Source organism: Panthera tigris, chromosome F3, assembly GCF_018350195.1.
Source record: "Panthera tigris isolate Pti1 chromosome F3, P.tigris_Pti1_mat1.1, whole genome shotgun sequence".
NCBI classification, from domain to species: Eukaryota; Metazoa; Chordata; class Mammalia; order Carnivora; family Felidae; genus Panthera; species Panthera tigris.
In genome coordinates this window covers 16468454-16481225 of record NC_056678.1, presented here as the reverse complement: position 1 = coordinate 16481225, position 12772 = coordinate 16468454, and the positions used below count along the sequence as shown (strand labels likewise).

Genomic DNA, 12772 nt, shown 5'->3' with positions numbered 1-12772 from the left:
TATTTTTATGCCATTAATTCCCAGTACAGTACAAGGCACCCTGTTGCTGATCAAAATAATCTCATTCCTTTTTAATTACTGCAAATACTTTCATTTTATAAAGATTTGTTTTCATGTAACCTAAACAATCATCTTAATTAACCAAAATACTATACCACATTTCAAAGAGTTAAAAATTCACCTATCATAAATTTGCTCTCGTTAAGTCAAGTCCTTCAACCTAGGGATTATTTATGTCTTTCCTGTTCTAAAAGACAAAAGTAATATCACAATCTGCAAAGTCATTATAGGACTGGTTTAATACAGTAAATAACTCCATAATGAACTAGACAATAATGTGTTATTACTTCATGAAACCCTTAAAAGTTATTATAAACAAGATCTAAACCGTATACACACTTTAATCATTACAGCACGAACACCTAAATATCAAAAAAAAAAAAAAAAAGCAGCAATTATTCATCATGAACTATTCAGAGGCACCTGGATGGCTCAGCTGGTTAAGCATTTGACTCTTAATTTCAGCTCAGATCATGTTCATGAGTTCGAGCCCCATGTCAGGCTCTGAGCTGTGTCAGCACAGATCCTGCTTGGAATTCTCTCTCCCTCTCTCCTCCCTGACCCCACTCATGTTTTCTCCATCTCAAATGAACTTTAAAACAAGAAGAAGAAAAGAAATATTCAAATGGAGCACCTGGGTGGCTCAGTTAAGCATCAGTTCAGGTCTGTTATCAGAGTCATGAGTTCAAACCCTACGTTGGGCTCTGTGCTGGACATGGAGCCTACGTTAAAAAAAAAAAAACAACAAACAAACATTCAATCATTTTACAGTCTCCAAATGTACTCGACCCCTTAGAACCATTCTTTTCCTGAATCCCAAATATCATGGATAGTTAAAGGAAAAAGGACTAGTCATAATAGGAATCTGCATTGTGAAGCAGTGCCTGCTCAGTCAAACATCCAATTCTAGATTTCAGCTCAGGTCATGACCTCACAGATTGTGAGTTTGAACCCTGCATTGGGCTCCGTGCTGGCAGGGTAGAGCCTGCTTGGGATTCTCTCTTTCTCTTTCTCTCTCTCTCTCTCTGCCCCTCCTGAGCTTGTTCTAAGTAAATAAACTTAAAAAAAAAAATCTGTATTGTGAAAAAAGTTCCTAGCTGATTGTGATATGCATATTCAACCGCATTAAATATGCCCATCCTGAAGGACTTACACTATTGGAATCTCCTTATCTAATTTAATTTATACAGTACTCATTCAACTAACAATTATTAAGTGACAGGGAATATGGCAAACAATGAAAATACATTCATATAGGGGAGCCTGGGGTGGCTCAGTCAGTTAAATGTCCAACTTTAGCTCAGATCATGATCTCACAGCTTGTAGGTTGGATTCCCACTTCGGGCTCTGTGCTGACAGCTCAGAGCCTGGAGCCTGCTTCAGATTCTGTGTCTTACTCTCTCTCTGCCCCTCTCCCAATCGTACCATGTCTCTCTCAAAATTTAAATTAATAAAACCATCTTAAAATTGTTAAAAAAAAAAAAAAAAACAGAAAATACATTCATACAAACTGGGGTTCTCTGCTCTCCAGGAAAAGGTGCCAACCATATGCCCAGAACTCCAAGAATATCTATATAGACCACAACAGATTTTTTAAAAGCAAGACATCAGCAGTACTGTGTTCTGCTTAAGAAACAAGTAATAAAGTAGTACAGCAATGAGAAGGATTACCTGTGTGCATCAGAGGAGTTATTTATGAATAACCCAAATTAAGAAGTGAACAAATTCCATGGTTTTTCAAAGTATATTAAGTGGAGCATTGAGGAATTCTTTCACCAAGAGGAATCTAAACACAGCTCCCACCATCCACCATGGGTGAGATGGGGCAGTGTCTGAGTTTGGGACTAAACCTACTTATAAGAGTTCAAGCCCTAATAAATATTGACAATTAAGGCCTTAAAGCCTGTTAAGCCCTCAACCAATAGAGTCGGCATACACACAACTGAGTTTAATCCTGCCTCCACCATTTACAAATTGTATGACCTTAAGTAAATCTCTCTAACCTTCAACTTCATCAAGTTTAAAACAGCAAAAACAATAATCCACCTAAGAACTGTTGGGGTAAAATTAAATGATATTATGCATGTAAAAGCACTGAGCATACTTCCTGGCACTTTAAAAAAAAAAAAGTTGAATACATATTAGTGACTATCATTTATTGTTTTTATGATACTGTGAACCCTGGCTCAGTTATTACAGGAGTCTTAGCAGTATCACTTACCTTCAACTTATTTAAAGATTTAGTTTGATCCATCTCTTATAATACATCTCAAATTCTATCTTATGTTATGACCCATATTGGGCTAACAGAGATTTTCCACTATAAAAATGAAGAAGAAAAAAACCTCACATCCAAAAAGATTCTACAATTCAAATTATGGACACTTGACTAAATAAACCAAATTTCTTCAGAAATATATTTACTATAAGATACAGGAAAACATGTTTATAAAATTTCTAACTGACGCTCAAAACAAAATTATATACGTGAAACTAGAGCAGGAAGTTATGAAGAAGGAAGATTAGGAGAAATTGTACAGAAACAAAATAAAATGATTAACAAAGGCAAAACCACACCAGGTCTGGATTAGATATTCCACCAGAACAAATTAGTAAAGAAACAAGACAAAAAAATCAAACATTTATCCTAGATTCGACAAAAAAATTAAGAAATACAAACACTGAGGTAAGAGAAATATGGAGATCAGATCCCAAACGGGCAATCATAAATTTAAAAAAATAACAATTCCGGGGCGGGGGGAGGAAGCTGAAGAGAGAATAGTAATAAAGCCTATAATAAAAACAATTCCTAACTATACCAGTTACTATTCTTAGCACTTTACATAAACTCTTTTAATTCTACCTTAAAGTAAGTCTGTTATTATCTCCATTTTACAGATGTGTAAACTAGGGCACAAAATGGTAAGAACCTTGCCCAAAGACACTAGTATCATGGCAGGAATTGGAAACCAAGCAATCTGGCTCCTCAGTTTATAGTCTTAACCACCATACAATGTCTCTCTAAAATATATAATATTGGCGGCTCCTACACATCCCTGTGGGCTCCTTTGTAGCTCCTCTCAACTTTAAACTTGCTGTGGCTTCCGGTGGTCTGCAGATCCTGCAGATCATCCTAACCCTGCTTGGCTGGATGAATGCTCCTGCATTCTGTGCCCTGTCCCTTGTGGATGGTGACTGCCTTCATCAGTAACATCACCATGGTGGCCCAGGTGGCATGGGAGGGGCCGTGGATGTCCTGCATGGTGCAGAGCACAGGCCAGATGCAGTACAAAGCGTACAACCCACTGCTAATGCTGCCCCAGGACCTGCAGACTGTCTGCGCCCTTTGCGTCATCACCCTCCTGTTGGCTCTCCTTGGTCCGTTGGTCCACCTCACTAGAGCCAAGGGTACCACCTGCATGGAAGACAAGGAGTCCAAGGCCTGTCTGATGCTTTTCTCTAGGATCATCTTTGTCATCTCAGAAGTCCTGACCCTGATCCCCATCTGCTAGACAGCCCACACCATCATCCGGGACTTCAACAACCCATGGGTGCTCAAGGCCCAAAAGCCGGAGGTGGGGGCCTCCTCCTTCTAGGTAGAGCAACTCTTCGCCTCTTGTTGCTGAGCGAGGGGCTACTGTGCCACACCTGCCCTTCTGGGGGGGGGGGGGGGGGGAGGGGGACAGTGGATACCATTATATGGCCCGATACTTGGTGTCTGCCACACATGTCACCTCTTGGGGTCCCTCCAAATACCCCATTAAGAATTATGTCTAATTCCAGTGGGGTAGTGGGGACTCCCGTGACAATACAGCCTAATCCCCTGACCTGCAGCCATCAACATAGTGATCCAGACAGCTTGTGGTTGTTTTTATCTGTGTGTGTGTGCGCACACGTGCGCGCACACTTTTGGAGGGGGAGGGAGTATACTTCTAATCTGATAACCTAACCAAGAAATTCAGACACTCTCCTGGGCTCTGCTGCTGGTATTTCTCACCTTTGAATGATGGAGCCAAGGATGTGATGCTTCAGGTTCTGGATCTTTCTCCACCCTGGACATCCCCATCTTGGAGGCCATCCTGGAGCTGTGGACCACTGTGAAGGCTGCCTGCTGTTCAGACTGTCCCTGAAGTCCCTCCTTACTGGTCAGGCCTCTAGAAACCCCAGGGGCTCTTGAGCCTGATAGCCTTTAGAAGACCAGGTGATAAGTTACCAGAGAATGCCCAACTCAGTCTTCTGACCTCTAGCTCCTCTATCCTGAGTCACATCTCAGCCATGCTATGCACCCTGACCCTCTCACCTTCAGCCCCTGCACACTACTGCCATGCCTTCCCACATACACACTCACCAGTTTTTGCTAAATAAAGCATGTTCTGTTTCACATGTGTGTGTGTGTATGTATGTATGTATATGTATATACATGAAATGTTTCTAATGTTTCTAATTGAAGGAAAACCTGAAATGGGACATCTAAAGATTTTGAGTACACAAGGAAAAAATAATTAAAACATGCTAAAACCTAGATACAGCCTAGTAAAAATGTTTTTTAGAAATCCTACAGAAAAACAAGGAGTGATAAAGAATTATCTACGAAAAGGAGAAGAGGGGAGGAGAATGAGGACCAGGGAGAACAGACTTCTATTAATCTCAGACTTAAACCTTTCCTCTTAGAAAGTACAACACAAATTATAATGAAGCAATCCTTAAATTTTCAGAGTGAGACAGAAAGATCAAAACCCAAGAACCCCATACCTATACACATACAAGACCAACTGCTTCTCAACTGGACAAAAATTCAGAAAAGAGAACACTCATATGATAAACTCTTCATGAAGATAATTACCCAACTATATATTTCAGGCTAACAAGAAACAAAATTTAAAAAGACATGGAAGCTAGTCTACAAAGAACAAAGAGTGAATAAAATCGATTACACAGTACTAAGACTAAACAACTACTGTTGATGAGTCATAAGACATTAAATGTAAAAAATTCCTGAAAAAACTGATTTTACACACTGAAAAATAACACTTTGGGTCAAAATAACAGAGTTATCAACAAAACCCTAACAAGAAAGACAAAAATAGATACACATTTACATACATAAGATTTTTTACCTTCAGAGTTAACAGATATGGTTGATCCTTACTATTCACAGATTTTGTATTTGTAAATTCACTTACTAAAACTTGCCTGTAATCCCAAAATCAATATTTACAGCATTTTAGAAGTTATTTGCAGACATGCACAATGTGGCAAAAAAATTTGAGTCGCCCAATACACATGCTTCCAGCTGAAGGTGAACAAGGCAATGCTCTTCCTTCTTGTTTCAGCTCTCAAACTCTAAACAAGTGTCCTTTTCACAGTCTATTTATTGTCATGTTTTTACATTTTACTATTTCAAATGTCCCCAACTATAGTGCTGAAGGGCTGTCTGGTGTTCCTAAGCACAAGAACATGATGATGTGACATATGAAAAAACTGCATTAGATAAGCTTCCTTCAGCCATGAGTTAAATCTACATATTAAACATATATTAAAGATCGCTTTAAACAGAAGTATACATAAAGCAAGGTAATGTGTTCATCGGTTGATAAAAACATTGTGACTAGAAGCTCACAGGAACCTAATTGTACATGTCCCCTAGGAACTACTTTAGTATTTGCTAATTCAGTGTTTGTAGTAGCTGTGTAAGAACATAACTACCACAAATAAAGAAAATCAACTATATCTTGAATCTCCATATTGAAAATTAAAGAAACAGTTTGTTGCAAATGTTTTTACAGAACACATATGTAACCAGTAGTAGAATAAAAAGAAACCGTGTATCATCTTCTCTATTACTTGGATAAAGAATTAAGAACCATAATCTACTCACACAAAAAGAGATAGCAGAAATAAGGCAACAGCAAAAACACATAAAATTTTAAGAACATAAAGCCAGATGGATGTGAAAGGAAAACCAAAAGCCTGTCACATGAAAGTGAAATGATTCTGCACTATACTAATCGTGACTGAAAACAATTAACAAACAGAGGCAAAAAACCACAAATTTCCTTAAATGTAAGAACACAAAAATAAAGCTGGATTTCTGGTTTCCAGTTCTACATATTAAGAAGCTCAGGGGGCGCCTGGGTGGCGCAGTCAGTTAAGCGTCCAACTTCAGCCAGGTCACGATCTCGCGGTCCGTGAGTTCAAGCCCCGCGTCGGGCTCTGGGCTGATGGCTCGGAGCCTGGAGCCTGTTTCCGATTCTGTGTCTTCCTCTCTCTCTGCCCCTCCCCCGTTCATGCTCTGTCTCTCTCTGTCCCAAAAATAAATAAAAAACGTTGAAAAAAAAAATTTAAGAAGCTCAGAAATAGCCACTTCATGCTAATAACCAGTAAAAAGCTATACAAATTAAAAAATCAACAACTGTTCTTAGCTCCAAAAGATAGGTGAAGTGACAAGACAAACTGCTGCCCCCAAAACTGAACAGACTGTCAGGTAAATATAGAGAATCATAACCCACTGGAGCAGAAACTTCCACGGGAATCAGTACTGAGGTAGGAAAACTTAAACTGTAATTGAGGCTCAGTGTGGGCAAGTCTGAGAGGTTTCCATTTGCATGGAACATCTTTTTCAATCCCTTCACTTTCAGTGTGTTTGTGTCCTCACATCTGAAGTGAGTCTTTTGTAGGCAGCATATAAATGGATCTTTTTTTTTAATCCATTCAGCACCCTATGCTTTTTGATTGGAAAATTAGTCCATTTACATTTAAAGTAATTACTGATAGATCTGTACTTACTGTCATTTTATTGTTTTCTGAAGGCTTTGTAATTCCTCTCTTCTCTTGCTCTTTCCCTTTGTGATTTGATGAGGTTTTTTTTTAGTGGTATGCTTAGATTTCCTTCTCATTATCTTCTGTGTATCCACTATATATTTTTGCTTTGTGGTTACCATGAGGCTTATATATAACAACCTGTAACAATCTATTTTAAGTTGATAACAATTTAAATTTGAATGCATTCTAAAGCTCTATATTTTATCCTCCTGTACTCTGCCTTTTATGTTTTTGGTGGCACCTTTTACATCTTATCTTGTATAGCCCTTAACTAATTATTGTAGTTATAGTTATTTTTACTACTTTTGTCTTTTAACCTTCAAACTAACTTTGTCAGTGATTAGTCAACTACCTTACTATATAGTTATGTTTACCAGTGAGATTTATACTTTTATATGTTTTCTTGTTACAACCTTGGGAACTTCGTCTTCAGCTTAAAGAAGTTCCTTTAACATTTCTTGTAAGGCTGATTTAGTGATGATGAACTCCTTTACTTTTGTCTGGAAAACTCTTTATCTCATATCCTTCAATTCTGAATAACTTTGCCAGGTGGAAGTTTCTTTCCTTCAGCACTTTGAATATATCATGCCTCTCCCTTCAAGCCTGCAAAGTTTTTGCTAAAAAATATGATAATCTTATAGGAGTTCCTTTGCATGTAACAAGTTGTTTTCCTGTTGCTGCTTTTAAGATTCTCTCTTTAACTTTTGACATTTTATTATATAATGTGTCTTGGTGTGGGTCTCTCTAGGTTCATCTTTTTTGGAACTTTCTAGACTTCCTGATCTAATTGCCCATTGCCTTCTCTAGGTTAGGAAAGCTTTCAGCCACCATTTCTTCAAATAAGTCTGCCCATTTCTCTCTCTTCTCCTTCTGGGACCCCTATAATATGAATGTTAGACCACCTGATGTTGTCCCATAGGTCCCTTAAGCTAGCTTCACTTTTTTTCATTCTCTTTTCATTTTCCTGCTCTGATTGAATGAGTTCCACTACCCTATCTTTGAGTTCACTGATCCTTTCTCCTGCTTCATCTAGCCTGCTGTTGAACTCCTCCATTATATTTTGCAGACCAGTTATTGTATTCTTCAGTTCTGTGACTTCTATTTGGTACTTCTTTATATTTTCTAACTCTTTAAGTTCTTACTGTGTTCACCATTCTTCTCCTAAGTTCAGTAAGCATCTTTATGATTATTACTTTGAACTCTTTATCATGTAAATTATTTATCTCCGTTTCATTAAGCCATTTTTCTGAGGTTTTATCTTATTCATTTGGAACCTACTCCTCTTTTTCCTCATTTTGACTTTCTATGTTTATTCCTGTTTTAGATAAAACTGCCACGTCTCCCACTCTTGAAAGAGTGGTCTCATGTAAGAGATGAACCTTATCATTCAATCATACTGGTTGTCTCTTGAACCTTTGTGATTGTCCAAGCAGCCTATTTTTCTTTTAGTTTGTTTGTTTGTTTGTTTGTTTGGGGTGAGAGAGGGCATGCACTTTATTTATTTATTTATTTATTTATTTATTTAGGGAAAGAGAGGGCCCACACAAGCAGGGGAGGGGCAGAGAGTGGGAGAAAAAGAATCCCAGACTCTGTGCTGTCAGCACCAAGCCCAATGGGGGGCTGGAACTCACAAACCCTGAGATCATGACCTACGCCGAAACCAAGAGTCAGACACTTAACCAACTGAGCCACCCAGGTACCTCAGCCTATTTTATTTTTAATAGCTCCCAGTTGTTGAGGATATGCTGAGACCTGTCTGTGTCCCAAAATGGGGAGCAGGAGGGAATATTAGTCAGCACCTAGATTCAGGTTGATTAGAAGCCAGACCCTCAGGCAGCAGGTTTTCAAGTACATAAATATAGACAGTCTTGTGGGACCACAAGGATAAGCCCTGCTAGCCACCAGACCAGGCAATCTGGAGATGTTTTCTGGGTGACAGTTGCAAAAACTGGTATGCAAAACTGATCCAACAATCAAAAATCACATCAACTGGCTACAAAAGACAAATCACATGATTATATCAGTAGATGGAGAAAAGCATTTCACAAAATCTAACACTCTCATAATAAAAACTCTTAGTACACTAGGAATTAAGGGAACTTCCTCAACTTGATAAAGAATATGTTCATAGATGACATAATTGCTTATGTAGAAAATCTGAAATAACTGACCAAAAAATTACTAGAACAAGCAATTACAGCAAAGTGGCAGGCTACAGGGTTAACATAAAAATCAATCACTTTCCTATATGCCAGCAATGAACAAGTGAAATTAAAAACACAATACCATTTACAATAGGACTCCAAAAATTATATATTTGGGTATAAATCTAAAAAATTATATACAAGACGTATATGAGGAAAAGCTAGGAAACTGTGATGTAAGATATCAAAGAAGAACTAAAGAAACGGAAAGATATTTCATGTTTGTGTATAGGAAGACTCAATATTGCTGTCAGTTCCTCCCAACTTGATCTATAGATTCAATGCAATCCCAATCCAAATCCCAGAAAGATGCCCTATGGACGTCGAAAACTAATTCTAAAGCTTACAGAAAGAGGCAAAAGACCCAGAACAATTGATACAATACTGAAGAACAAAATCTGGGGACTGACACTACCTGACTTACTATAAAGAGAAAGTAATCAAGATAGTGTGTTACTGGCAAAAGAACAGATAAATAGATGAACAGAACAAAATACAGAGCACAGAAATAGACTCATACATATATAGTCGGACAATCTTTGACAAAGGAGCAAAAGCAATACAATGGAGAAAAGACAGCCTTTTTAACAATTGGTACAGAAACACTGGACATGCCAGAATATAAGGAATACAGACACAGACCTTACTCCTTTCCCAAAAATTGACTCAAAATTAGAGCACCTGGGTGGCTTAGTCAGTTGAGCATCCAACTTCAGCTCAGGTCATGATCTCACAGCTCCTGAGTTTGAGCCCCGAGTGGGGCTCTGTGCTGACAGCTCAGAGCCTGGAGCCTGCTTCAGGTTCTGTGTCTCCCTCTCTGTTTGCCCCTCCCCCTCTCATTCTCTCTCTCAAAAATAAACATTTTTTAAAAATTACTCAAAATAGATCACAGACCTAAATGTAAAATCAAAACTATAAAACTTATAAAAGATAACGCAGAAGCAAATCTAGATGACTTTTGGACTGGTGATGACTCTAAGATACAACACTAAAGGCATGAGCCATTAAAGAAACTGATTAGATGGACTTCATTAAAATTAAAATTTTCCACTCTGCAAAGATACTGTCAAGAGAATGAAAAGACAAGCCACAAACTAAGAGAAAATATTTGCAATAGTGATATCTGACAAAGGAAACTTATCCAAAATAAACAATTCTCAAAACTCAGTAAGAAAATAACCTGATTTTTAAAATGGACAAAGATCTTAACAGACACCTACCTCATCAAAGATACAAACATGGCAAATAATCGTATGAAAACGAAGCCTATGAAATAAGATGAAGCTCCATATGTCATCAGGAAAATGCAAATTAAAACAATGAAATCCCACTACATACCTATTACAAGGGCTGAAATCCTGAATAGTAACAAGACCAGATGCTGGTAAGAATACGGAGTGACAGGAATTCCCATTCATTACTGGAGGGAATGAAAAGTGGACATCCGCTGTGGAGAACAGTTTGGCAGTTTCTTACAAAATGAAACATACTCTGACCATACAATCCAGCACTCCTTGGTATTTACCAAAAGGAGTTGAAAATATGATAATGTCCACACAAAAACCCACACATAGATATTTAGAGCAGCCTTACTGATAATTACCAAACCCTGGAAGCAACAAAGTCTTTCTGCCCTACAGCCCTTCAGTAGGCAAATGGATAAACTGTAGTACATCTAGACAATGAAACATTATTCAGAGCTAAAAAGAAATAAACTATCAAGTCATGAAAAGACATGTAGGAAACTTAAATGTACATTACTAAGTGAAATAAGCCAGTGTGAAAAAGCTGCACACTGTAGGAGTCCAACTATGTAACATTCTAGAAAAGACAAAATTATGTAGACAGTAAAAAGATCAATGGTTGACAAGAGCTGAGGAAGCAAAGAACAAAAAAGAGGATTTTTAGGGCAATGAGAACACTCTGTATGACACTAAAATAGTTGATATATGTCATTATATATTTGTCCAAATTCATAGGAAAAGTGAACCCTAATGTAAACTATGGACTTTGAGCGGTAACAATGCAGATTCATCCATTCTAACAAATGTACCATCATCCTATGAGAAATGTTGATAATGGAGGTTACGCATGTGTGAAGGCAGAGGGTATATACAAAAATCTGTGTCTTCCGCTCACTTTTGCTGTGAGCCTAAAACTGCTCTAAAACATAAAGCTTATTTTTAAAAATAAAGTAGTAAGTCAGATACATCCTCCCCATAAGAGGGGCAAGCTCCCCTGGCCTTCAGTCCCCACCCAAAGGGCTGCAGCATTTGCCAAAAAGCTCACATTGCTCTTTTTTCTTCTTTCTAAAAACAATTCAGTGAGGGGCACCTGGGTGGTTCAGTCAATTAAGTATCAGACTTTGGTTCCATTCACGATCTCATGGTTCCTGAGTTTGAATCCCACATCGGGCTTACTGCTGTCAGTGCAGAGCCTGCTTGGGATCCTCTGTCCCCCTCTCTCTCCACCCCCCGCCAACTCGTGTGTATGTGCGTGCGCACACGTGCACTCTCTCTCAAAAATAAACATTAAAAAAAATTTTAATAAAAACAATTCAGTGGGTTTTAGTACATTCACAAGGTTGTACAACTATCACCACAGTCTAATTTCAAAACATTTTTATCACTCCAAAAAGAAACTCTTTACCCACTTGCAGTCGCTCCCCATTCCTCCTTATCCCCAGCAACCTCTAATCTGCTATCTCTTCACATTGCTTATTGTTTTTATAACTTTCTAGCCTTTCCTGACTATTCAAAAGACTATCTAGTGCATGCCTCCCTCCAGCTGCTAGGTAAGTGATAACAATCTCAGCACTTTTCCCCCGGAACAGCACAGAACCAACAGGTCAATTTCCTAGAATCAGTCTCTGAGGTGTATAATCCTACTGAAAGAACCAGGCATTTATAATTAACTGAAGCCTGTTCATGCAGATTTATTCACCACCATCACCATCACACCTGGGAGAACAAAATGGTTACTACCAATTGAATGCTCATTCAGAGTTCAACTTAATAGGTGCCAAAGCCAAGGTGGTCAGCGTTGACAGCTGAGAATAACTGGTTTTGAATCACAACCTCTACCCTGACAAGTTTTATGACTTTGAGCAAATTACTTAATCTCCCCATGTCTTAATTTTTTTTAAGCTATAAAATAGGGAGGATCATGTTACCCACCCACCCCCCCACCCCCGCAGAACTGTTGTCAATATAAAACGAGCTAGCATAAGTAATGTGCTTAGAACAAACAATACATTTAAGAACTTAATGAATGCTACTTATTGTTGGTATCTATATTATCTATCTATTAAAAGATTCCTGAGAGGTGCCTGGGTGGCTCAGTTGGTTAAGTGGCCAACTATGGCTCAGGTCACGATCTCACAGTTTATGAGTTTGAGCCCCGCATCAGGCCCACTTCAGTTCCTCTGTCCCCTTCTCTCTCTGCCTCTAACCCACTCACTAACTCACACACACACTCTCTCTCTCTCAAAAATAAATAAAAACATTTTTAAAAATTTAAAGAATTAAAAAAAGTAAGAGATTTGGGGCAACTGGGTGGCTCAGCTGGTTGAGAGGCTGACTTCAGCTCAGGTCATGATCTCACGATTCATGGGTTCAAGCCCTGCATTGGGCTCTGCGCTGACAGCTCGGAGCCCGGAGACTGCTTCGGATTCTGTGTCTCCCTCT

The 12772-nt window shown here is 38.5% G+C and overlaps 1 protein-coding gene and 1 pseudogene across 5 annotated transcripts in view; one reads left to right on the top strand and one right to left on the bottom strand.

The window, feature by feature from the left end:
- Positions 1 to 12772, bottom strand: part of RABGAP1L (RAB GTPase activating protein 1 like) — a 759437-nt gene that overhangs the window by 709155 nt on the left and 37510 nt on the right. The window contains exon 1 of one of the 5 annotated variants that reach the window (XM_042975848.1): positions 10425 to 10553. The exons of 2 other annotated variants lie outside the window; for them this stretch is intronic. In XM_042975848.1, the coding sequence (XP_042831782.1) occupies positions 10425 to 10504 (80 nt within the window). In that variant the 5' untranslated portion in view covers positions 10505 to 10553. Of the gene's footprint in view, positions 1 to 5253; positions 5749 to 10424; positions 10554 to 12772 lie in introns of those variants that run through there. 2 more of the 5 variants (XM_042975852.1, XM_042975850.1) reach the window with 2 other exon arrangements.
- On the top strand, positions 3095 to 3950 carry LOC102957977 (annotated as a pseudogene).